The 27,817-nt window shown below is 38.1% G+C and overlaps 1 protein-coding gene across 5 annotated transcripts in view; it reads right to left on the reverse strand.

Annotated features, from left to right (window-relative positions):
* SCUBE2 (signal peptide, CUB domain and EGF like domain containing 2) overlaps positions 1 to 17,555 on the reverse strand; it is a 64,662-nt gene extending 47,107 nt beyond the window's left edge. For 4 of the 5 annotated variants that reach the window (XM_039350234.1, XM_039350232.1, XM_039350233.1 and 1 more), the window contains exons 1-6: positions 17,293 to 17,555; positions 11,442 to 11,564; positions 8,319 to 8,444; positions 6,978 to 7,112; positions 3,321 to 3,446; positions 1,686 to 1,802 (exon numbers count right to left, since the gene is read on the reverse strand). In XM_039350234.1, coding sequence (XP_039206168.1) covers positions 1,686 to 1,802; positions 3,321 to 3,446; positions 6,978 to 7,112; positions 8,319 to 8,444; positions 11,442 to 11,564; positions 17,293 to 17,395 — 730 coding nt within the window. In that variant the 5' untranslated portion in view covers positions 17,396 to 17,555. The remainder of the gene's footprint in view (positions 1 to 1,685; positions 1,803 to 3,320; positions 3,447 to 6,977; positions 7,113 to 8,318; positions 8,445 to 11,441; positions 11,565 to 17,292) is intronic. The other variant, XM_039350235.1, reaches the window with a different exon arrangement.
* Positions 17,556 to 27,817: the final 10,262 nt, after the last annotated feature.

Raw genomic sequence — 27,817 nt, forward strand, 5'->3', positions numbered from 1 at the left:
TTTATTTTCTCTGCCATAAAAAATTGGCGGTGTTCTTTCATGCCCATGTTTTCAGATTATTCTTTCCAACTATTTTTAGAATCCCCCTGCTACTCTTATAACACTGATGATCTCCTTTGTCATACAGCTATTATTATCAATAAGCAACAAGTTTAATTTACATAAAGTACCTGATAAAATGCCTGATTATTTGTAGAATTCATCAGCAGAAGGTTGGACAACCATCTCTTAGGGATGCCACATTACTGGATTCCTGCACTGGGCAGGTTATTGGACAAGGTGATCTCTAGGATCACTACCAACTTTTAAATTCTATGAGTTTATGGTATAATGGCCAAACAGAGGATTTCTTGATATGTTGATATTTTAATCAATTTAAGTATTTAAGCTTTAAGGAGCCCTGGTGGCCCAGTGGTTAAAGGGCATATTGCAGTCAAACTCTGCCCACAGACTTGAGTTCGATCATGACAGGGTTCAAGATTGACTCAGCCTTCCATCCTTCCAAGGTTGGTAAAATGAGGACCCAGATTATTGGTGGCAATATGCAAATAAAGCTTTTACATTGTAAACCACCCAGAGAGTGCTGTAAAGTGCTATGGAGCGGTATATAAGCCTAAATGCTATTGCTATTATCAATTCTTCAAGTGAAGACACCAAGGTTCAAATTCACTACTTATGTTTGAAGAATATATCATATTAACAGCATTACAGTATAAATAATTAATATTTACCCCATCCTAATCTTTGGCCGAAACACAGTATATAATTCCTAATATATAATGCCTAGTTTATTAATCATATTAGTTACATTTATTCTACCGTTGTGACAAAAGAATTCAGGATGGCATTTCTAATGTTTTCAACCATAGTGAAGCTTCTAAAGTACTGGAAAAGTTCTTAAAATTCCAGGGAGATATTCAGAAAAGTAGCTGCTTTGAAAGTAACCCATCTTGAACTTTATACCATAGCTAAACATTAGAAGGTGACCATAGGGAATGTTTATGACATTTTGTATTATGTCACAACATGTTTCATGATGGTTTCTATTTCATAAAATATTTCATAACATTCTCCAAATTTCATTTCCCTGGATTTTGGATGCATTGATAAGTTAGCCCATTTGAGGTATCTTGGTTCAAAAATTCAATGCACCATTTTGCCCAATTAAAGGCTACAGACATAAGAGTTTTAGTAGAATATACAGTAGATATTCTAATATTTTAAAAGTGAATATTTTAATTCAGGTGCCCAACCCCCGGGCTATGGACTGGTACCAGTTAATAGCCCATTGGGAACCAGACCACACAACCAGAGGGCGAACATACAAAGCTTCATTTGTTCATGTGTGGGATTAGGTTGTGTGCACGAAAGCAGCCCACCCCTCTCCTCCCCCTGCCTGCTGCTGCCACCACTGAGCCAGAAAGGTTGGGAACAGCTGTTTTAATGGAAGTTTGTATTTTAATCAGTCAGGACCATCATCATAGCCCATTGTTATGTGCATGTGCTGTTATGTGACTAACCCCAATCCAACACATTTCTCATTCATAAGCAAATCTGGATTTTCTGCAATTTCTAAGCGAACTGTAAAGAAATCTATATTTTTACTGAGACGAATCATTCAGAAACTGTTACATATTTATTTACAACTTGTCTACACATAATGTAGCAGAAAAGAAGTGAGATACCAATACATGTTTTTCCATTGGCATGCACTGTGTACTCTGGATGACATCCACAGACAGGCCCATCTTCTGCATCTTCACAACTGTGCTGGCAGCCTCCGTTTCCATGATTGCAAGTCACTGAAAAGTAAAGGTCCAATTAAACTTCTGAAGTATTTAAAAAGTATATATCATTCTGAACTCCCTCCACCTTGAATGTTCATCTTTGAGTCCTATTTGGTTGTAAGTCTATGAGCTACTTTAGCAGAAAAATTATCTATCCTTGTAACTTAACATAATTCCTAAATCAACATTTATTAAATGCAAGGGCAGCAACAAAATTAAAGAATAATAGAATAACAGAGGTGGAAGAGACCTTCTAGTCAAACCCCCTGCAGAAGCAGGAAACTCTATACCAGGGGTAGGCAACCTTGGTTCTTTTATGACTCATGGACTTCAACTCCCAGAATTCCTGAGCCAGCATGACTGGCTCAGGAATTCTGGGAGTTGAAGTCCACAAGTCATAGTCATAAAAGAGCCAAGGTTGCCTACCCCTGCTCTATACCATTCCAGACATTGGCATTCTTCCTTTTAACAATTAATGTAAGGCAATTAAATGAATTATAATTTTTGTATTTATGAATTTATCAAATGTACATGGCTGCCCATTTTATAAGAAGTGACTCTTATACTATACATTATACTATACATATGATAAATTGATAATAATTGATATTATTAATAATTGATATTATTAATAATTAATAGTTAAATAACTATTTAATTATTTAATACTATACATTAAATTTTAAATCCACTGATTTATATTGTATAAAATTGATGATTCAATGAAAACCAAGTTATTGTAGTAATGTAACAGGCATATTTTCATTTGAGAATCAAACCTGATATTTAGAAATAGCACTTTCTTTCAGTCGTCAGCTTCCACTTAAACCTGCATAGAGTTGAGTATGATACTGGGGTTGAGGCCTTCCCTTGCCCCCACTCTGAATGTCTGTTGATATTGCACACATATATAAAAGATATGGGGCTTCAATTAGGACACTATATCCATTATCTTACAGATTTTGATATCCTTCTGTGGACACCCATGCTCTCAGTTAAACTGCATGGATATTAAATATGGCAATGCTATTCCTGCCTATTCAAAAATAATGCTGCTTAACTTAATTGAGGTACAGTAACTTCTGATAGGTTAGATTGTAGATTAGTTCTTTGATGAGAAAGTCAACCAGAAGACATAATACTGAATTCAAGATTAGACACCAATAGTTATTTTACATATCTTTGGCTACTGAATTCTATTTCAAAAGCTCTAGTTGAATTCAGTTAAAATTCTACAAAGAAAGAAAAACAGAATAACAGATTTGGAAGGGATTTCTTCTACAAAGAAAATTTTGCAGTCTAACACATCTCTAATGCATGCCATCTACTGCACGCTTCAATCATGCATACCATCTACCGTATCTGATAATCATTAAAATTATCACAAGGCAAAACAGAAGTGAACAAAAACCAAGTGAACAGTGAAAATCTTTTAAACCAAGATATGATCAGATAAGGGAAGAAAGATGCTTAGCAATTCCTTCTGATCAGAGGGGCTACATAAGAGTCAGGTATGTGTAGAATGTTGCATACAAATGCAGTCTCTTTGGTTCCTGGCCAGTTCAAATCCAGGTCTGCATTCGCAGTCCACTCCTCCTTTTGGCGCTTCTTTGCAGATATGGGCACAACCATGATCCTTATTCATGCAGCTCACCCCTTCTACAAAACAATCAGTGTGGATGTATCAGTATTCTCTGAGCTTTTAAAATACAGGCAACAGATTTTAGATATTTAGACAATCTACCTCATATGAAAAAAAGGAACAAAGTTTATATACTAAGAGTAGAAATATAACATTAACGACCTCCATCAAAGTTTAACCAAATTTATAAATCTATTATAATTTTAAAGAGAAAAATGGCACAAATGGGGAATTAATTGTAGATCAGTGCTACCTACACAATGTTTCATGGAATAGGATGAGCTGAGAGAGGTGGGTTGGAAGATATATAAGCAGAAGATGGATTCTCAGTGTATTTCAAATATAGCATACCTCAGTAAATACTTTATTCCTAATAATATATATATTCTTGAAGAGGGCAGACAGCTAACAGAACTCAAGAAGTTCAATAAACTTTTAGAGAATATCAACCTGGTCACTATACATACCAAATGTATATATATGAGTGAGACTTGATTTTGGTGGATAGGTAATTTTATGGCCAGTCTTTAACATGGACCAGGTAAGCATATCTAATTTTGGAAGATTCATTTACTGAAAGTTTGGTCTTTGCTACTGGTTCATGAACCTGAATGTAAAATTAGGGAGAAAGTCTCCTTGAAATTCATCCTGATATCAGCTAAACATGGAGAAACATACCCACCATATAAAGAATGAAACAGCTTGTTCTTTCTCAGTCTAAGAAATGTGTAAAAATTTCCTGCATCTTCTAAAAACAACATTTATCCAAGGAAAGAGAGCTACTGATTTATTGTTAGCTGACGAGGAGGGAAAATAATTCATTCTAAATATGTAGACACATGGAATTATCCCTTATTCTGTTTTATTTCTTCTAATAGACTCAATCAAGCAAACACATATTTCTTAAAGTCTAGATTTTTCTTTATTATCAGCATCTAATCAAAGGGACTTAAAGATTCTAACTCTTTGGGGATATTTTGTTTTCTAGTAGACATAAGAAGGATGACTATATAAATGCTTTAAATAAAAAAATAAAAAATATTTTACCCTCTGTCCATTAAGTCAAATAATGCACATAAATAAATATTTAATATAGAATCATTTTTATAATCTGAGCGGTAGGTGTAGTTTTCGCTGTGAACTTCCAATTAGGAAAATAATTATCTAAGATGGATCTGCCTTTTTTTTAGTATTTTGCGTATGCAAACAATTATCCCCATTTAATATAAGAAGAAGCAAGTCTCCCAGATCGAACATAAACAAAAAAGAAACAGATTCTATGAATTCTGGAAATGAAGAGTTTCCAATATCTTTTCCCATTAAAGTAAATCTTCAGAGCAAGGGAGAGGAAACATCTAAATCCACAGGGCATTCAAAAAGGTGCAGACATATGTGGGACTAATTTACAGGCTACCTAATAATTATGCATAATTCATTATGTACATCAGGAGCTCCTCATTCCAGCTTGAAAACAGTGTAGTAGTTAAAACAATGTATAATGCATTCCAAATCAAGCTGTCCTATCATTTGTGAATTAAGTTTTGTTTGCTATTACTTTCCTTATCCCAAGGAAAAACTGTGACGGACATCATGCTCTTAGAAAATTCTGCAGCATTTTAATAAGCCATGCTTTCATTCCAACATACTTCTTCTAAAGTGACTTTGACTAACAAAGGGATAGCTACTATATTGCTTTGATTATTCTGCTCTACTGGTTCCTTGACTCCTTTCCCACAGTGAGAAAACTAGGAATACAATGATGTCTTCGCCCCTCCAGAAACACAAAAGACACAAAAATCCATATTAAACCTGCAAATCACTATTTGGTTGTCAGTCCGTCCTTTTCTATTACAAAGGATCACAAATTAGTCTTATTAACTCTTCTGTTGTGTGGCATTTGAAAGGTTCAACATGCCATGTGATCATCAGTTAGCTAAAAGACATATAAAAAGCATTAAGAAAATTAACAGCTTAGCTTCTGCTAACAGCATGATTTCTTTGTGCGCATTCAAAAACCAAGGGTTATACTGTATAAGCAAGTACTTTGACAAAGTTTACTGAAGACGGTAACTTTTCAAATAGGGAATTCTGATTTACTCAGTCCTACATAAAGAGAAAAAGTTAAATTATTTCCCTGAGAGTTGTAGTGCAAAAGAAATAGCCACATGCTGAAATACTGCTTTTTACTAATAACAAATATATTATGAATAGTTAAATGCCTTTTGATTGAAAGAGTATGTAAAATTAAGAATTATTTTTTTCATATCAATTAAATAACATTATAGAAAAAAAGAAGAACAATTAATCTTATTTCTATAAAGGCCTTAAGTTTTGAAATTCAAAAGATACCACCTGTATAATGATAACATTTTTATGAGGAGTAAATAATGCAACTACGGTACTAATTAAACTAATTTTCTCTCACAACCTTGGGCTTCTGTAAAATGAATGAGAATGGTGCATAGCAAATAAGTAGTAAGTTTGATTTTGCAACTCATCATCCTCCTCATCTGCAAACACATATTTACAGCTCCTCCATATCACTAATAGGTTTTATCAATACAAGCAAATTTTACATGTTCTGAAGATTCCTCTCCAAAAACTTAATGTAGAAAATGATCTAGAAAGGAGTTCTAAAGCATTCTGATCAAATATCAATCAAACCCAATAAATGAAGTGTGACTCATAGTGATCCCATAATAATATAAAAGGAAATGTGAATTTTATGTCTTTTTAATTAATATTAAAATTGAGAAGAGTTTTGCAAAAATGTTTCACTATAATCTCCTAGTCAGTATCTTTAGTCTCCAAAGGGAAATGCCTAAAAATTTTCTCTTCAAACATTCTTTAAAAAAAACCCAACTTATCTGATAATTTGAAGAAGGATACAGTCTACTCAGACTAAAACGATCTGTTCTATAAACATGGCTCGTAGTACATGATTATTTAAGCAAGCTGTGACACAGCATAAAATGGGCCAAACAAGTCTGGTTATTTTTATCCTGGTGTTTTAAGAATGCTCATTGAGGACAAGTTTCAAGGCTCCATCACTAAGTACAGGTTCTCTGAATTCCTGCTTTGAGCCTGTAAACCACAGTTGCTCCAACAAGCCTTTCAAACGAGCATGAGAAAAAGAAGGGAAGAGCGCCTTCACCAATGGAAGAAGCAGAAGGTATAAATGAGGAATGGGTACCAATTCTGCGTCCTTTCTTCCACTAACTCAGAGAATGTTGACTGGTTTTAATGGCATACATTCCCAAAATGCAATAAAAATGAATTCCTAGCCATGCTTATCCAAGTCACTGGGAAATTATTGTCTAACGTATACCTGTCAATACAGTATCCGCATAATGTAATAGTTAAAAACAGGCAAGAGGCAGGCTACAATTTTTCCTTTTATCATCAGCATATCATCTAATATCTTTAGAAACTCTACCTACTGTATAATCATCCCATATTACAACAGAATTCAAGGAATTTGATTTTGAATGGTGGGGAAAAAAGGAAGGGCCTCATGCATGTTTTTGTAGAAATGAAAAGACTTATACCTTCTGAACGGTGAATGCAGGTGTGCTGATTATCGCTGAGAAAGAATCCTTCATTGCAACGACATTCATAGCTACCCACTGTGTTGATACAAGCATGTTGACAGCCTCCATTATTGACCAAGCATTCATCCATATCTGAAATACAAGCGGTACCAGTTTGGATCCAATTCCATGTAAGCCTTGTAAGCCACCCAAAGTTGCTTTGAAGTGAAATGGATGATAAATAAATAAATAAGTAAAGTTTATACCAGTTGCACATAAATAATCCATTAAGCAGTAATGAACTAAATATCCAGTTGTGGATAGGATAGTGGTCCTATTTTTCCTATTGCTCCTCTTTAGACTCAATAAAACTTAACACTACGGATATTTATTTTTCTAAATAAATACAAAGTTTAATTTTTTCATGACGCTGCCCACTAAAATGCTTTTTCTAATTTTTTATAATTTCATGAATAAAAATGCAGATATTAATGTCCACATTTTTCTTTGAAGCTTATTTAAAACAGTTATTTTAATCTCAGGACTAAATTACAGGATAATAATAATAATAGAAAAAAGCAAGGCCAGATCAGCATCTATTTAATTAAATTCTTTCTTGGTAACCCCATCACCACTGTCTATATATAATGCATTCATTTTTGCCTGCCTAACAATAGATATACAAACCCCCAAACTAAATATCCATAGATACTAAAGATATATATGGAAAAAGTATGGTTGTACCAAAAATACTTATATCTTTCCCTCCAGGCCACCTTTTATTTATTGTCCTTTGTCTGCTAGAAGAAAGCTATGGTATGCAGCAACAAATATATTTCATTTGGCTAAAATAGGAGAATAACAAATACTCATTTCACTCTTTGATGTGGAATGGAAGTGGGATTTGGGTGGTGGGGACAGGTAGACTTTCCATTTTAATAATAATAATAATAATAATAATAATAATAATAATAATAATAATAATAATGTTGGAAGGGATTTTGGAGGTCATCGAGTCCAACCCCCTGCTCAGGCAGGAACCCTGCACCATTTCAGACAAATGGCTGTCCAGTCTCTTCTTAAAAACTTCCAGTGTTGGACCCAGCTATGATTAGCTGAAATAAACAACTATTTACAAATATATTTTGTAATTATTTAAATCATGATTAAGATTAAATAAGGGTTATCTGATTTTGATTAACAAATTGTGATTAATATACAATATACATTTCTGCTACTTTCATAAATACATGGAATAACAAAAATGCTATTTACATATTTCGCTGAATTAGCATTTGACTTCTCTAGGCACATGATAAATATGTCAGTACATAGTAACTTTTTTGAGCACATCCTTACCAAAACAGTTATGACCATCCTGAGCCAACATGAAGCCATCGTAACATATACAGCGATAATTGCCTGGAATATTGAAACATTCATGGACACAACCTCCATTGAACTCATTATCACATTCATCAATATCTGGAGAATAAAGCAAAAGTCAGCATGATAAATGCCTGGTTGTTTTGTTATAGATAAGTTGTGACAGGATTAAAGTGTATATATGCTACTAATAAATGTTATTAAATGATTTCAACTTTGCAAATAATGTATTTTTTCAAAAATAAATTATCTAAATCTTCTCATGTCCAGTACTGCTTCCATTTTGTTTGTTTGTTTGTTTGTTTGTTCAGTGTATATAAGGGCCCATCTCACATATGTGGGCAGTTCATGGAGTTAAACACACACATGCAAAATATGAAAAGTAACAAAAAGCATCACTACAAAAATCCATTAAAACAATAAAATATATTAAAAACCATAAAATCATAATCTGCAGGAGAATGCAATCCTTTTTATTAATAGAATAGCCATTTGGTAGGCTCCATAGCACCATTGCCTGATCTTGAGGCAAGTTGACAAAAGCAGGTCTTTACTTCCTTCCAAAAGACCAATAAAGTCAGGGCTAATCTGATCTCAAGGGGGACAATGTTCCAAAGGTTATGTGCCATGGCAAAAGAGGCTCTCCTCCTAGGTCTTGTCAGATATTATTCCTTAGAGAACAGGACCTATAACATGCCTGTCTGCTGGACTTAGGGGACAGGTTGATGTAATCTGGGAGAGGAAGTCCTTCAAACAACCCAACTCCATGCCATGCAGCATTTTGAATTAAACCTGGAAGCAAACTGGTACCCACTGCAGCTTGTATAGCAGTGATATAATAATGTGCCGATCTAGGGACAAATATTTTGCACCAGCTGAAAATCCTAAATGCTCTTTAAGGACAGTCCCATGTACAGATCATTACAATAATCCATGCGGGAAATAATCAAGCCGTGAGTAACTCAGTACAGAGCTTCCTGATCCAGTAATAGGGGCAACTGGTACACAACCCAAGAAGTCTGGAGGATTTCTTTTGAAAAACTGCCCAACAACTTCTCAGCATGGTATGGTTATGATTCAGAGGTTCAGTATAATCCAAGGATCAAGCAACATTTATGAGTATCAATTACTTCTTTGGAGTTAAATGACAGTGGGCAGAATGTCTGGCTAGCACTACCATATTAAAGACAATGGTCCCAATAATCTCCCCCAGTAGTTTCATGAGGATGTTAAAGAGCATGGGGAACAAGACAGAATTCTATACAACATTCTAAATGCTGAACAAGTATCTCCCAGCACAAGCTTTTTGACACAGATAAATAGTAAGTAATAATCTACTGTAAAACCTTCATTCCCCCAAGGTCCAGTTCCACCATGTGGCCTACTATACAATACTATGATTAATTGTAGCAAAAATAGGAGAAATAGAAAGTTTCACTTTCTATATAAGTCATTCATCTTGAAGCTCAAAGCAGTCTTAAAGCTCTATCTTGGTCTTAAGCCTAACTGAAACAGAGATATTTGATCCATGCACATGAAATGGTGAGATTATCACCTTCTCAATCACCTTTTTTCAGAAATACAGTTCTTGAGATTGGCCTAAAGTTGCAAAGCTGACCTAAGTTGAGAGAATTTCTCCGATGTCAGAAGAGGAGTTCATTATACCAGTCTAAAATGCAAAGTATATATACATATATATAAGTAGGTATGTAAAATAAAACATGAAGACTCTGGAGCTCGACAACCTTTTTCTTCATATTTATCCTGGATGCTGCAATTAGAATGGAGTTGGATCTGCAATGAAGGCATACATAAAGCACCCTGCCTATTTCCTCTTCATCTTTGCTTATTATGTCCCCTGGGTCATCTTCCCTTCTTCAACCAATGTAATCTCTTATGCCTTGCCCTCCCACCCAATCTTAAACAATCCACCTATCAGCTGACCAGCAGTTTGCAGGAAAACAACTTTAGTATATTTGAATCAGCTGAAAACAGCTGTTCTCTCTCTCTCTCTCTCTCTCTCTCTCTCACACACACACACACACACACACACACACACACACCCTATAGTAGCTCTATAAATACTCCTGATCTTTCAAAGACCACTGATGATGTTGGTGGGTGGAAAGTTCAAACATCATTCTGAGCAAGATTACAATTGTTATTGATTTGACGTTATGAGAATAAAGGTTTATCATTCTGTATTATGTGTTAACACAATCATTATGGATTGTTCAACTAATCATTATTAAAATAATGATTTAGCACAATATGATTCTGTATGTGCATACAGATATTGCAAAGAGTGTACAAGTAGTCCTCGACTTACAACTGTTACAACAACACTGAAAAAAGTGATTATGACTGTTTTTCACACTTATGACTATTGCAGCATCCCTGTGGTCATCTGATCAAAATTCAACATTTGGTAACTGGTTCATATTTACGATGGTTGCAGCATCCCGGAGTCATGTGATCACTTTGTGCAACCTTCTGACATGCAATGTTAATGGGGGAAGCCGATTCATTTAATAACCATAGTACTAACTTAACATCTGCAGTGATTCACTTAACATCTGCAGCAAGAAAGGCATAAAGTGGGGCAAAAGTCACTTAACAACTGTCTTAACAACTAAAATTTTGGGCTCCATTGTGGTTATAAGTTGAGAATTACACGTATATAGAGTGTCTGTCTATCATGTTGACCAACTGGAATGTTTGCATGCAAAGAAATAGATCACTTTAAAAAAAAACAATGTAAAATACATTCGGATTTGAACATGGAATAGAATTTGAAACATTTTGTAACCTACATAAATAACTTTATATGGCTTGAAAAGCGGAAAACCGAGTAGCCTGTTCAAGTCTACTGGAAAAAGAACCTGAAATGTACTCACTTATAAAATACAACCAAGAGACTGTTATAAACCACGTTTTATGAAAGTGCAATGAGATAAAGTTTGTTAGGTCACAAAAATTGCTTGCCACGATATATTTAAATAACATAATTTTACAAATACCTGCATTTTGTCGCTATTATTCAACTAGACATTGGGAACAATCATATTCAGTCAAATCCAGCTTTAGTGCACTTACCTTCACATGTTTTTCCTTCTCCACTGTACCCTGGTTTACATGTGCACTTATACAATTTCAAAGTATTCTGACAAATTGCATCTGGGTGGCAATCATCAATTCCTTGTGCACATTCATCCACATCTGTGCAAAGAGAAACGAGAGTGACAATGTAATTAAAATCTACAGCAGTAGCTTCATATATGCAGACCACAACATTTGATCAAAAGCCATAGTTAACAGTATGACTTCTATTGACATCCTGGCACCATGATCACCACCCCAAATGGCATCTATAAAACTAAAAAAGTAAACAAAAATTAGTTTTTGTGGGTGAAAATGGGTGAAACTTTGATGGTCTGATGACTTGATTCTTTATGGGGAGGGTCCAAAATGATAACCGGGGCAATATGTCTTAGGACTTCTTTCAGCCTTGGGCATCCAAAGAAGTAGACAGAATACTTTTCCATATTGTTCTATTAACCATGGGCTTGATCCATGCCCTCCCCAGTGCCTTTGTTAGACTGAAGGCATAATTGAATTTGAAAGGTGACTAATGCCTGTATTCAAATCTAGGTAGTAGGCAAGTTGTAGCCCTATCTACAAGAGAAAGATAGAATAATTAATCAGTGGAATGACTTGCCTCCAAAAGTTGTGGGTGCTCCAACATTGGAGGTTTTTAAGAAGAGACTGGACAAAACCTTGTCTGAAATAGTATAGGGTCTCCTGCTTGAGCAGGGGGTTGAACTAGAAGACCTCTAGGTCCCTTCCAACTCTGATATTCTGTTCTGTTCTGATCTTGTAGTAACTCACATTCTTATCTCCACCCACCTGAACTGTAATAAATTCTACAAATAACCAAAACAGTGGTTGGTGGAGAATGCAGTATACTACCATGAATAATTATATCAATATGATAGACCCTACATTAACTACAAAGTGCATTCAAACTTAATATGGACCACTTTCTGTCTATATCTATTTATTGGCTTGAAGAATGATATCCCAACTATCCATAATATTTATTCCTATATTTACTTATTAATCTCTATGTCATCCATCTTACCAAGGCAATTCTAGGCAGCTTACAATAATTCAAAAATACTTCATAAAACATTAAAGCAATAAATAAAGAACTGTCTGTGGGGCTGAGTTCTGTACCAGCTGAAGCTTCTGGATACTCTTCAAGAGTAATCCCAGCTAGTTCACGTTGCAATAGTCCAACTATGAGATGACCAGGGCTTGAGTGACTGAGCTCAGGAACTCTCAATCAGAAAAGGATACAACTGGTGCACAACATGAAGTTGTGTAAAGTTTCTCTTAGCCACTTGCCATCTGCGCATTGAGCAGGAGTTGGGATAATGCAACTCCATCCAGAACTAAAGATGTTAAACTCCCAGAATCCAAGCTTCATGCACCCAAAACCACTAAGTCTTACCAGGGTTCAGCCAAAGTCTGTTGTCTCATATTCAGATCCCCACAACCTACAGGCACTATGAGAGTGCAGCAATAGCATTACTTGGGTCATCAAGGATGGAGATGTAAATTTGAATATCACCAGTGTACTGATGCTACCTCATCCCATGATGATGGATGATCCCACCCAGAGGTTTCATGTAGATGTTAAAAAGGAAAGTACCAAGCCCTGCAGCATGCCATAAAAGGAGCAGCTATGGACTGGAGCTCTCACTCCCTATCAACACCAATTGGGACTAACCTTGGAGAAAGGAGCCAAATCAGCACAAAACTGCATTGCTTAGTCCCACACCCCACCACCAGCCCAAAAAGATACTATGGTCAATGGTACTGAAGGCCACTCACAGGTCAAGAAGAGCAAGGATGGATGCACTACCCCTCAACAAATGTGACCAATGCTGTTTCTATCCCATAACTGGGCCAGAATCTTGACTGGAAGGGATCCACATAATCCATTTCATCCCAGACCCTCTGACGCTGCCATCCAACCACCTTCTCTATCACCTTCCTTAAAAAGTAGGAGACTGGATGGAAATTATCCAGGTGGGTGATGTCAAGACATGGATTTTTGAGGATTTTTTAAGAGTCCTGGAAACATCCCCTCCTGCAGTGAAGAATTTATCACTGCCTGAATTCACCTGCCTGTCAGCATCTTGGAGGCTTTCACCAGCCAGGAAGGACAGGGATTTAACTGACAGGAGATTGCACTGACAGCATCAAGGACCCTATCCACTTCATCAAGTCCAAAAGACTCAAACTATTCTCAGATAATTGGGTAAGACTTTCCCCAAACATCTCTAATTGATCTGTATCATGCATGGGTTCTAACTGGAAATAAATCCAAGTGACTTTATCAGATGTTCCACAAATTATTCTGCATAATCCTGAAGATGATCACACAAGCACTCCTGTCTCAGGAGGGACTGGGTGATCCTGAACAGGGCCACTGGGTGACACTTTGTGGACACAATAAGGATAGAGAAATAATGGTGTTTCACCACTCTTACCACTACAAGGTATGCCTTAATAGCAACTCTGTGTCCAGTTGAATTCATCCATTGCTTTCCTCCAGCAATGCTCTAGGCATCTCTTACCTTTTTCAGAACCCACAGCTCCTCCATGAACCATGGGGAGCATTGGGAACAATAATGGTCAAGAAAGGCCACACAGGGACGATCCTATCCAAAGTCTTGGCTGCCCTTTCATTCCAGGATTTAACCAGTGGTGGGATTAAGCCAGTTTGCACCATATCGGTAGCTAATTTTTTGTTGCCCAGCCCCAAAATGAACTTCCGGAAGCGGCATCCACACAGAGAACCAGCTGTTCACATATCTGAATCCCACCACTGGATTTAATCAAAGCTTTGGCAGGATGGTGCAGCAAGGCCCATGGGTTATCCCCTAGTTCCCTCTATAACAGTGGTTCTCAACCTTTTAAATGCCGCGACCCCCAACCGGTCGTAAGTCGAGGACTACTCAACTGGTGCAGCACCGTTTGCAGAATGGGACTTTTGGCGGGCTCAGCAGGGCAGAGACAGCCTGGACAATTCCTATTGGCTTTTGAAAGCCAATAGAATTAGACTCTATTCAAGAGAGTCTATTCTATTGGCTTTCAAAAGCCAATAGAATAAAAGGGAGTAGCACAGCTAAGGAAAAGGGGGAAAAAATGGCGGACTGCGTTGTTTGGCGACCCCCGTGAAATGGTCGTTCGACCCCAAATGGGGACCCGACCCACAGGTTGAGAACCACTGCTCTATAATATACAATTCTGGAAAAGAATGAATATGAATATGAAATTAAAAAATGAAGAACTGGGAATCCAAAAGTAGGGTCCATTGCCCTTCTTTTTATGGACTTCAAACCCTTCCCCCAATTGGTTAAGCCAAAAGTTGGCAATTTTTCTTCCTTTTGGACAGATAATTAAAGGCTAAAATGTAGACCTTGCAAAGACTTATTGTACCCTTTTACCCAAACTGAAATTCTTACCTTGCTTATATTTGGAATGCACTCTTCAATGTGCTTGATGTGACTCTCAAATGAAACTCCTTTTGAGGACTGATGATGGATGATATTAATATATAGTAATTAATGTTTATCAGATTTATAGAATGGTGCATTTTAACTACTAAAAAGACTTTAGTATCTTTTTGAAATAAACTGTGTTAAAACGAAGACAAAAAGCGAGTCAAAAAGACTCACTGGAGAGTAAAAAAAATCAGGATGGCAATTGTGACCAATTGGGAGGCGATTTGACTGCATGGTTATGATTATTATCTTGAGTTTTTTTATTCCACCCCATTCCTGCTGCCCTTTGAACTCTATGGCAAAGAACTAAGTGGACTTGTCATTATGGCATCACAGTTAAGTAATGCTTTCTGCTATTAGAATCAGTTCCTATCACTGACATTGCAAAAATGTATTGTGACATCACACATGTTCTGCCACTTTATATTTCTATCACAGCATTACACACATGTAAGCCAAGTTTATCTTGCAAAACATGTTTTGCCACCTGCCCATCAGCTCTCCTCAGAAAGGCCTGACCAAATCTTTTATCCTTTCAATGCCATCTGAATAGATTTGTAAAAAAAAATTCATTTGCTAATTCATTTACCTGTATTCAACTGATTTTTTTCTTTCTCTCTTTCACATCAGGACAGTAGATTTTTCATTAGCATTGTATAATTTTGTTTTTGCAAGCAAGTTCTTTAGGAATGGTTCTGACCAGCAATGTGCAAAATATCCGCTCCTTTCCACAATTATCCCCCAATGATGAATCATATTCTGGATATCATTATGCCTTTTGCATTTGCAATATGAAAATTCCGGCAAGTACATAAGGGATGGAATTTATATTGTACTACACTATTGCAAATGTTCCATCACTTAGGTGCCTATAGTATGTTACAAGGACTCAAGCTCAACTTGAAAAAGGCATCAACGTTTTACGCTCACACTTCAAAAAAATCTAGCTGTAAAGAAGAGGCATCAAATATATACATCTGTATACAGTATGGCTTGACAATTGTTCTATATATATTTGACAATATTTTCTTACAAAATATATTCAAAGGTGAAAGAAAAGCTATAGGAGTAGTAAGAACTTCTATATTCAATCAAATAATTAGGGTCTATTACATCAATATTTTTATTTCATGTTTTTCACTCAAGGTGCAATTAATTAGACTTATTATGCACTGGACACATTAGGTGAAGTTCTAGCTCTGATGAGAAATCTATAATGCCCAGAAAGTGAAAGAGAATAACCAACAGCAAGGAAAATGGATTTGATTATAGTGACAATAGATATACTACAATGTTACTACTACAAGGCAAGATTGGAAAAAAAAATCATCATCTATGTGATCACTAAAAATCAGTACTGACTTGAGGATATAATCATTTAGTTTACACTCGGGGAAATATTTTAAAAATCTTTTATTTTTGGATTTTTGTAAGTCCAACTAGGTTCTATAAATTCCATGTTATAAAAAGCTGTCATCCATTTACTTATAAAATATCAGGTATATTCTATGAACTATTTCTGCCTTGTACAAAACACAATACAATGTCCAAAACTGTCCCTATTGAGAACCTTCTAAGAGTTACTATGCGCAACTCTATGCATATTTATTCAAAAAATAGGCCACTGGGTTTAATTATGTTTTATCTTCAGCAACTATATATTGGATCACTGCTTTAGATTTTCTTAATTTCCATTTGCTTAAGAGCTATAGAAATTGGACTTTCCCAAATGTAAAGCACTAAAATGCTAGCACTAAAAATAGATGAAATGTCGAATTTAGTACTCACATGTCAAATGTAAGCACTAAAACAGATGAAGTTTATGCAAAAGCGAATGTAGGAGACCAGCTGATTTGCTAGATAACCGCTGCCCATTTCATAATATCCCCTAGGGAGGCTTATTCCACCCACATCCCATCTGAGAAGCGTGAGCCACAGTATGCTGTTTTGTTGCCACAAACAGACAGGTTTCCTCTTCCAAAATTTACCCGCGGGCACAATGTACCAAAAGGACGGGAACTCGCCTCTAAATGAGCACGCCTTTCTGATTAAAGGGTCCAACAATGCATTTGCCCAATAGTGCCACAAATGCTGATTGCTAGTGGATTCCCAAATGAATTTAACTTTTAACTCCCCAACAGGCAGGGGCTTCCCTGCCTTCGGGCAAGGGACATAGACAGACGCGAGGCAGCTCAGCTGCTCGACTCAGCGGACAACAAGCTCACTTGAAGCGCTCAGCCCGGATGGTATTAAGGGCGCAGCTCCGTAACGGCGACGCTCCGCAAGAAGTTTACTCGCGAAATGCCCAACAGAACACCTCGCTCGCCCTGCCTACTAACCGGAGAAAAGGAACCCGGCGGCGCACAGCTAACCTTGGGGAGAAGCGGTAAGTAGCAGGAACGGCGGCGGGAGGAGGAGGAGGAGGATGAAGAAGAGAAGCGCCTGCACGGCGGAGCAAGGATGTCCGGACCCCATCGATCAGCTGGAGCTGCCTCCAGAACTGCTGCAGCTACTGCTCTTGCTACCGCGGCTACCGCCCCCTGGGTCCGGCCCCGCGCTCGTCCCAAAAAAGGAGGCGTCTGCCGGCGGCTGTCCCACCCCGAGGCACAGCCTTCCCTCACGTGCGAGAGCTGCTGGCGGGGCAAGGAGCGGCCACGCGCCCAAGGAGGCGGACACCCGGCGCCTTCCCCCTTTTCCCGCGCTTCTGCGAAGAACTCGCGTCGTAATTCAGAAAGAACTAGTGGGGGACGCCTGAATACGTGTCTCTCGTCTAAACAGTAGCAATAGCAATAGCACTTAGATTTATATATCGCTTCACAGTGCTTTACAGTTGAGCTTCTGATCCTCCCCCCCCCGCCGATATATTTGATATAAGGGAGGGTTTCGCTTTGCTAAACGTTTTAGCAAAAGCTGAGTCACTTCTAGCCTACACAAATTGAGAATGGCTTCAGTCATGGGTAGAATAGCCTTTAATAATGTTGCAAACTGGGAGGGTGGTGGCAGCTTGAGGGTGAGGATGCATTTAAGTTTATTAACCTTTCAAAAGTTCTCCCAGTTAAAAAAAAAATCTGGTAGGTTGTCATCCCAGCTTGATCCTCCTGGCACATCAACAAATTGCTAGTTTTTCCAGCCAAGGCTTCTCTTCAGCCCAGCTTCCAAAAAAATACAGAAGGATTTGGGGATCTTCCTACTCAAAGTACACAGATTCTAAGCTAACAAACCATAGTCTTCAGATATCTGTTCCATGGCGCATTTTTGCTCAGTGGGGAAAATTTTAATGAGATGTTCCCTTATGATGGGAAGAAAATGATGGAGATCTCAGGATAAAAAGGAGGTTATTGGAAACGATAAATGCAATCAAAATCACTAGTCAGCCTAGCTGAATAAATTATAAGTTCAAGGCCTCAGTGCATGTTCATTGCAAAAAAAAAGGGAGCTTGGACATAACTACATTTTGTTTGGATGACGTGAGGCACATCATTTTTTTCTTCTGCCTTGTGCCGTTTTGTTTCAGCATTATCTTCAACTTTAGAGAATTTGGAGAATAACTGAAAGTCAGCTTCTTTGCAAGGACTTTACCTGATCAAGGAAAATGCTGTCTCTGAGGCCCTGTGTACAGTATAGCCAGCAAATCAAAAACTCCAGAGGTTCAAACTATCTTCCCGATGAGGCTTGGTGGTGAATGAGAAAAGCTAAACCTAGTTTTCCTTATTTCTGCCATGGATGAGGCAGATTCAATGCACAGAGTATGAACAGTAAACAGGGTGAACTAGAATTTCAGGTTAATGAGGGCAGATATGATATTGTTGCCATTACGGAAACATGGTGGGATGAAACCCACACATGGAACACACAGCTAGAGTGATTTAAATTATTTAAAAGAAACAGACCAAATAAAAGAGGAGGTGGAGTTGCTCTCTATATAAGAAATAACTACATCTCTACAGAAATAGAGCACAACAATGATGAAAACTGTCTTGAATGCATTTGGGTCAATATAAAAGGGGGAAAATGACATTGCCATAAATATATACTATAGGCCACCCAATCAAATAAAGGAAATAGATGAACTTTTTGCTAGTCAGCTAACTAAGGTATGTAGGAAGCACATAACAATAGTAATGGGGGACTTTAACTACCCTGACATCAACTGGCAGACTAACTCTGCACTAAGTGGAAGAGCAAACAGATTCCTGACAAACCTAGCAGACAACTTTGTCTCCCAAAAAGTAGAAAAGGGAATTAGAGGATTAGCCATATTGGATCTAATCCTCACTAACAGAGATGAAATGATGGAAGGTGTTGAAGCCATAGGAACCTTGGAGGAAGTGATCGTGCAATATTGGAATTCAACATTATGCAAGCATAAGAAATAGAACACAGTCAAACTAGAATCTTGGACTTTAAGAGAGCTAAATTCAATAAACTTAGAGCTTGGGAAGGATTCCATGGATGAGAATCCTGAAGGGAAAACAACTCAAGAAGCTTGGGAAATTTTGAAAAGTGAGATAATAAAAGCTCAGTCTAGCACAATACCAAGAAAGAAGAAAAATAATAGCTCTCAAAAGACACCAGCATGGCTGCATAAAGAACTCTTTCATAAATTGAAAGATAAAAAGGACAAGTATAAAAAGTGGAAAGGGGGACACATAACTAAAGCAGAATATCAGCAAATAGTCCGAGCCTGCAAAGATGAAGTGAGGAAAGCTCAAAATGAACTAAGGTTTGCGACCAAAGTCAAAAATAACAAAAAAAAGCTTCTTTCAACATGTAAAAAACAAGAAAAAAGTTAAGGAAATGATTGGTCCATTAGTGGGAGAAAGTGGCAAGAAGGTGACAAGCAACAGGGAGAAAGCAGAACTATTTAACTCGTTTTTTGCATCTGTCTTTACACAAAGGGAAAAAACAGTCCAACCTATCAATAGCAGTACCATAAAAAACAGATTAGAAACACAAGTTAAGATAAGCAAGAAAATGCTAAGTGAGCACTTGTCCAGCCTAGACAAGTTCAAATCACCAGGACCAGATGGATTACACCCCAAGATTCTCAAGGAACTGGCAGATGTGATCTCGGAACCACTTAACTATATTTTTCAAAGATCCTGGAGCACTGGGGAACTACCAGAGGACTGGAAAAGAGCTGATATAGTTCCCATCTTCAAAAAAGGGAAAAAAATAGATCCAGGAAATTACAAACCTATCAGCCTGACCGCAATACCTGGGAAGATTCTGGAAAAGATAATCAAACAACGAATCAGCAAACATCTAGAGGCAAACAAGGTCATTACTAAAAGCCAACATGGGTTTGTCAAAAACAGATCATGCGAGACAAATCTTATTGCATTTTTTGACCAAATGACAAAATCAGTAGATCGGAGGAATGCTGTGGATATAATTTACTTGGACTTCAGTAAGGCATTTGATAAAGTAGATCACAACCTACTCCTTGATAAGATAGAAAAATGTGGGTTAGACAGCATCACCATCAGATGGATTTGTAGCTGGCTGACCGGCCATACTCAGCATGTGGTCCTCAATGGAACTGCATCTACATGGAGGGAAGTGTGTAGTGGGGTGGCCCAGGGCTCTGTTCTGGGCCCAGTGCTCTTCAACATCTTCATCAACAATTTGGACAAGGGGAGAGATGGGGAATTCATCAAATTTACAGACAATACCAAGCTGGCTTGAATAGCCAACACTCCAGAAGATAGGCTTAAGATACAGGATGATCTGGACAGACTTGAACACTATCTAACAAAATGAAATTAATGGTGAAAAAAGTAAGGTTCTACATTTAGGCAAGGAAAGCCAAATGTACAGGTATAGTCTAGGTGGTACCTTGCTCAATAGTAGTAACTGTGAGAGGGATCTCAGAGTCCTAGTGTACAATCAGTTAAATATGAGCGTGCTGCAGCTGCCAAAAAAGCCAACACAGTGCTAGGCTGCATTAACAGAGGGATAGAATCAAGATCACGTGAAGTATTAATACCACTTTACAATGCCTTGGTAAGGCCACACCTGGAATACTGAATCCAGTTTTGGTCACCACGATGTAAAAAGATGTTGAGACTCTAGAAAGAGTACAGAGAAGAGCAACAAAGATGATTAGAGGACTGGAGGCTAAAACATATAAGGAACTGTTGCTGGAATTGGGTATGTCTAGTTTAATGAAAAGAAGGACGAGCTGATATGATAGCAGTATTCCAATATCTCAGGGGCTGCCACAAAGAAAAGGGCTATTTTCCAAAGCGCCTGAAGGCAGGACAAGAAGCAATGGAGGGAAACTAATCAAGGAGAGAAGCAACCTAGAACTAAGGAGAAACTTCCTGACAGTCAGAACAATTAACCAGTGGAACAACCTACCTCCAGAAGCGGTGAATGCTCCAACACTGGAAGTTTTTAAGAAGAAACTGGACAGCCATTTGTCTGAAATGGTATAGGGTTTCCTGCCTGAGCAGGGAGTTGCACTAGATGACCTCCAAGGTCCCTTCCATCATCATCATCATCATCATCATCATCATCATCATCATCATTAAAAACCAAAGTTGAATTCCCCTCTGAATTCTGAATAAATAAGGGATTAATCTTTCACATTTTTAGCAGATACTGTTGGGTCACAACAAAGGCTTGCTTGATATGTATTATCAAGGTGTTCCATGAAATGGTAAAATTCTCTGTATGGAAATACCTTCTGGACTGAATCTTAGGACAGTAGTATAGCATGATTTGAAATATTGGAGAAATACAGATGGATCTATACAGAAATAGGGCATACCATCAATAATTTTTATTTATTTATCCCAAAGATGCTTTTTCACGAGGCAGCTGGACTTCCTTGTTTTTCTTTGAAGATGTTTTGCTTCTCATCCAAGAAGCTTCTTCAGCTCTGACTGGATGGTGGGGAATGGAAGGATTTATACTCCTTGCAGGCAGCTGGTCACTTGCATTCTTTTATCAAGTTGTTAGTGCTACCTGGAGACTTACCTGTATCTTCAGGGTCACCTGAGTAGTGCAAATGGGTGTGGAGCCTTCTTAGAACTGTTGAAAGGACTGTGTTGTAGATTGGAGACAGATTATGTCATATCCCTCCTCCTCTGTTGAAAGAAGGCTGTTCAGTTTTGACATAGATGGCCTCTTTGACCCCTCTTTCAAACCAGTGGTCCTCTCTGTCCAAAATGTGGACTTTGCTGTCTTCGAAAGAGTGGCCTTTGTCTTTTAAATGCAGATGGACTCCTGAATCTTGGCCTAATGGGTTTGCTCTCCTATGTTGATTACCTGGATGACTGAGAATCTCCATAGATATTTATTTATTTATATGTTACCTTTATTATTTTTACCAACAACCCAGGGCAGTGAACACATTCAAAACATCTTCCTCCTCCTATTTTCTCCACAACAGCAGTAATACTAATACTAATTGTGGGATCCTTGGTGTCGCCTGAGCTTGGTTGTTTTCTTACAGAAGTTTCAATACCAAACTAGGCAACATCATCATTGTTAGATGTTTGGTAATGAAACATCTGCAAGAAAATAACCAAGTTCAGAGAGCACCAAGGATCCCACAGTTTAGTCCTGAACTATGAACTATCTTCTTTCAAGGGAATTCCAATAAATACAGAAAGCACTTAGTTTATTAAAGCCCTTATAAAGTTTATTTTTCAACTTTTTAAATTAGCATCTTAAAGACAGAAAATAAAGATTGTTAAGCTGCAGCCTAATCTAGTTTTTTTTAAGCTAACAATCCATATTTTTGAAAACTTTAACTGGAAATACACACAAACACCTTTCTAACCTTCTAACAAGCAAGGAAAATTTAGAACTGCAAGGTGGTGTAATAATAATATTAATAAAGTATGCCGCCCAACTCTCAATGACTCAGGGCAATTTACAACAAGGAAATTGCAGTAAAATCAATAGAAGATTAAAAAATGCTAAGCACGATAAAGTGAGATTCTTCTCCCTTGTCGAAGGCCTGGGTAAAGAGCACTTCCTAGATCCTTTAAACAAGAGCATAGTGGGAATCGTCTGCATCTCAGAGGGAACCTCATTCCAAGAACTATTAAGATGCCAATTCATAGCAGGAAGAAGGGGCAATGTCAAGGTCTTGGTTTCCCTACTTAAAGCAAAATTTTCCAGACTTTCTTTAACAAAACTCACTGAAAGAGGATAAGATAAAGTGACAGAAATCTCAGCAACTGGAATATTTCTTTAGAATCCAAACTATCTGCCAACACATTTCAGACATGCCAAGTAGAAGTCACTAGGAAATTTACTTTGAGAAAAATCATCTGGAAGAGACTTCTAATCAGTATATTTTAACTGGTAAGCATAGTGATAAAGGGATGGTGTAAAACATTCAGGGTTTTTATTCAGTAATTGATTGCTTAGCTAAATAAAAATATTTAAACATTGTTTTTATGCAATCTTTTGTTTATATACAATTAATCTAAATTAATCTAAATTAACTGCTATGAGGACATTTTTGGGAAAGGCATAAAATAAAATGTTTATCTGCTGCACAGATACAGCTCTGTTTTAACAAAAATATATACAAGGAAAATATTATTTTTAATAAATAGGTTTCAACATACAATTTTCAGATTTGTGTTTTTAAACTGTCTCAGCAGGGTTTTCCTTAAATATATTGGAGAGTTGAAAAATCACTAGACAATTTTTCTGTGAAAGTTCACAGAAAATATAAAGGTGCAGTAGTCTTAAAAATCTTGTTTTCTTTCCCGTATTTTTGTAAAACTAGATTTCAGTACAATATTTAGTCCACCAAAGATTAAATATTGAAATAGGCTGAATGTTATCCAAAGACTTCTTAAAAACAAATCACTCAGATATTGCTATAATACTGTAAACCAGACATGTCAAAAACAAGGCCTGGGGGCTGGATGCGGCCCGCAAAGTGGTTTCATGTGGCCGATGAAGCCATCCTGGAAACAGTGAGGGAACGCCCCCCGCTGCCTTGGCCCTGGCCCAGGCTGGCCGGGAGCCAATGTACAATTTTCTGGTGGCCTTCTATGCTGAAACACATTCAGTCTTAGCTCCACAAGGCTGTCTGGAAACACCAAGGAACCAGCCCCTGCCGTGTCGGCTCTGCTCCCTGGGTGCATGCTGGGGAGATGTCACCCTTTGTGAGGAATGAAGAAATGCACCATCACCTGGAAATGGCCAGCAAATGGCCCTGGCCTATTTCACATATCTGGCTTGATAGGCTCCGGGGAAGGGGTTTCGACAGGCAGCAGGGAGTTCTCCTCACAGCGCCGAGAGGTTGAGCCTGACAGTGCAAAGCTTGCTAGCTTTGCACCTTGCTGCCTGTTGAAACTGGGCAGGCTGGGGGCTAAGCAGCATTGCACTTCTCATCAGATTTGCACCACCAGGCTCAGCTCTTGGCACCCCACTGCCTGCCGAAACTGGGCAGGCTGGGAGCTGGGCAGCATCGTGCTTCTTTTCAAATTCACTGTGAGGAAAGTGCCTTGCTGCCTGCTGAAATCGGGCAGGCTGGGGGCTGGTAGTATTGCGCAGGTAACGTTGACTCTTACGCTGCTCATGGCATCCCCTCCCCCAGAGCCCACCAAGCCAGGTATGTGAAGTAGGTGAGGGCCATGTGGTGGCCATTTCCAGGCAATGGTGCATTTCTTCATTCCTCACAAAAGGTGACATCACCCCAGCTGTGTTTCTTGCCTGTTTTTCTCCTTCCCTCATCTCAAATATTTTCCCACCACTCTGTACTTAGGAAAGAAAGAAGGAAAGAAGGAGAGGTAGGGTCTGAGGGAAGTCCTGCCTTAGACCTGCCCTTTCACTATCCCCTTGCCTCCTCCTCCTGACCTATTCTGGGGGTCTCCCATCCTATTGCTAAGGATACAGCTTTGGATACAAAGGCAGGTCTCCTCCCATGGAGAGGGAATGGGCCTCCTTCTGACTTTGCCCTCGTACCCATCATGAGCAACCTGGGTAAGGAGAGCAAACACAGCAACAGCAGCCTTGAGGAGGAGGTAAGTGCAGCTGTGTGCCCCCTTGGGGAAGTGGGGCTGGGCTTGGTGCCGCAGGTGCTCGAGGGCCAGGTTGGCTGTTTGACCTCTGCTGCCCAGGGCTCCGGGAAGCCCGCGCCACCATCCAGCTCCCCCCCTCGCATGGCCTGAGAGGAATAGTGAGGCTCCTCCAGTGGACCATGCCTTGGCACTTGCCCTGGTCCCACCCCCTTCTGCCAGAGACCCTCAGATCTGTCCCACTCCTGCCCAGGCTCCCACAGGCACCCTTGACGTGAATGTCGAGCTGGCCATGCCCATCCAGTAGGCCACACCCACTCCATCCATGCCCAGCCAGTAGGCTGCACCCACCCTGGCCACACCCACCTGGCCCCCCAAGGGAAACCGCAATGCTGATCCAGCCCTCAATTGAGTTTGACACCCCTGCTGTAAACTGTATTGTCACATGTAAATTTATAAAATACACTGATTAGTGCATTGAAGATAAAGGAAAATATTAAATCCTAATATATGTATTTCCTTTTTAAAAGAAAATTGTAGAGCTTTCCCAACTATCCACTTAACTTTGAGTCAACATAAAAGACTACATTGCCGATCTTTTTCCTATTTCTGCTGGTTCCATTCCCCCTCCCAGTTGGCCATCTGACATCCAAGAAAATAGGTGACAAAGCCTATTACACACCTTGAGAATGTCCTTGGATGGTGTTAAAATAAGGTGAATACAGCTTTAATACCGCTGCAGTTGTCCCAAAGGTGCTTTTCAAAAGGCAACTGGATTTTCTTGTGTTTTTTTCCCTTGAAAACATTTCACTTCTCATCCAAGGAGGTTCTTCAGTTCTTCAGCTGCAACTGAGGCTGCCTCACTACAGAGCTGAGGACATAAAGAAGGAAACTTTGACATGGCAGAAAAAGTGTTACTAGGGAATATTTCTGCCATGATTAGGTGCAAGGGGGAAAGGGCCCAAGATTGGTTTAAAACTGCAGTTTTATTCTCTTACAACATTGCAGAAGAGCACATAAAAGTTCTCTTTTTTAAAACAGCAGTTCTATGTCCTTGAAAAATGTAAGAAGCACACATATAGATGAATAGCACACTGAATAGATTAAAACAAAATTCTATTGGGGATCTGTAGACCATAAAATGCACATTCTAGTCCCCTAAGTATATATAGTTTATCTAGTTTATATAAAATAATTGGATGTTGAATCTGTGTTGTTTGCATCCTCATCACAGAACAAATTCTGTAGAAAATGAAGTAACTCTGAAATGGCAACTTATGAATTAATTCAACAGTGAGATTTCCTATTCAGAGTATTTTTGAAAAGCAGTTTCTAGCAGAATTTGATGCATGCAAGAAGTATCAATGTGTGATGAAATATCTCTACAAAATTCAAGCCAATTAGGATAAATAATTACCAGATGGCATATTAAATTAATCTTGTTTATATTAGAAAAAAACTTTATTGCAGTTCAAGTAAGCTGTATCTATACAATGTTTAAAAATACAAATTACAATTAGAAAAGGAATAAAATACTTGCAGTTTCTGTTCTATAAAAATGGCTAAAAATGTGCCAAAAATGCTTCACATTTTTATTAAAATTACAGCTGCATTTTGAGGAAAGTAAAGAACCCTAAGTATAATAGGAACTCCAAAAATGAAAATTAAAACCATGTAACTTTCAAAATGTTTTCATGTTTCTAGATATATTTAACTATGACAATGAGAATTCTAAAAGACTCCGAAGAATTTCATTCTTCTAGAGATCAACATTGCAGTGTCTATATTGGTAGAAATATACAATGCACAAGCACAAAGTTTTGAAGTACTAGTCTGAAACTTAAAATTCTTCATAGTGGAAAAGTATTTCTCCTCTAGATCAGTGGTTCTCAACCTGTGGGTCGGGACCCCATTTGGGGTTGAACAACCATTTCATGGGGGTCGCCAAACAAGGCTGTCCGCCATTTTTTCCCCCTTTTCTTTGGCCACGCCCCTGGCACCCGGTGATGTATAAGTGGTTGGGGGTCACCACAACATGGGGGACTGTATTATGGGGTCGCGGCATTAGAAAGGTTGAGAATCACTGGTCTAGATAGAAACATGATTTAAAAGTTTATGTGCTGGTATAGAAGAAAATTCCACTGAAAGGAATGGGTTACAACTGCCTTGCTAGTAAATGGAAAAAGCTACACTTCTGGTGGTGAATTTCTATTTTGATGACAAATGATATAATTGCCTATCATATAAATACAATGCAGTCCTTGTTATTCTCTTATAAACATGAAAATATTTGAATCATACAGCTTAAAGGAGGAATTCTGTTAACTGTTATGCTTTAACAAGAATGATATTTCTAACTGCTGAAACAGCATTCTATAAGAATTAGGTCATCAGTGCCATGCTGAGAATTGAGCTTTTCTCTAGTTTTGTGAGAAATATATCATTTTGTGTGCACAGTTTGAATCTAGAAATGTTTTTGTGCCCTCCATTTAGCGTAAAAGAATAATAAGTGATTTATATTAATATTGCCTCTATAATTGAGATATTTTGTTTGGAAATAACTATCTACTGTGTTTTCATCTGAAGAGGTAGTTATATTTATGAGAATATAATAGCCTAGAAGCATGCTGGACCATTATTTCCTGTGTATTCATAAATGCAATTGCACACAATGTTTAAAATGTTTAAAAGTGTACAATATGATACATATATAGTGACACTCTCCTAAACTTTTTGAAACATGTCCTCAGATTTAAGAGGCCTGTGATGCTCTGCAAGATTATGGGAGATAAGGTAGATATTTAAAAATTACAAATCTATAGTTGTTGGTCATAGAACCAGTATCATGGTTCTTAGATAAATCATGTTTGACAAATGTGTTGCTTCAGGTTCTTTTACCAGA

This window comes from Crotalus tigris, unplaced genomic scaffold (genome assembly GCF_016545835.1).
Source record: "Crotalus tigris isolate CLP2741 ecotype Arizona unplaced genomic scaffold, ASM1654583v1 scf7180000018308.1980950, whole genome shotgun sequence".
Classification (NCBI taxonomy): Eukaryota; Metazoa; Chordata; class Lepidosauria; order Squamata; family Viperidae; genus Crotalus; species Crotalus tigris.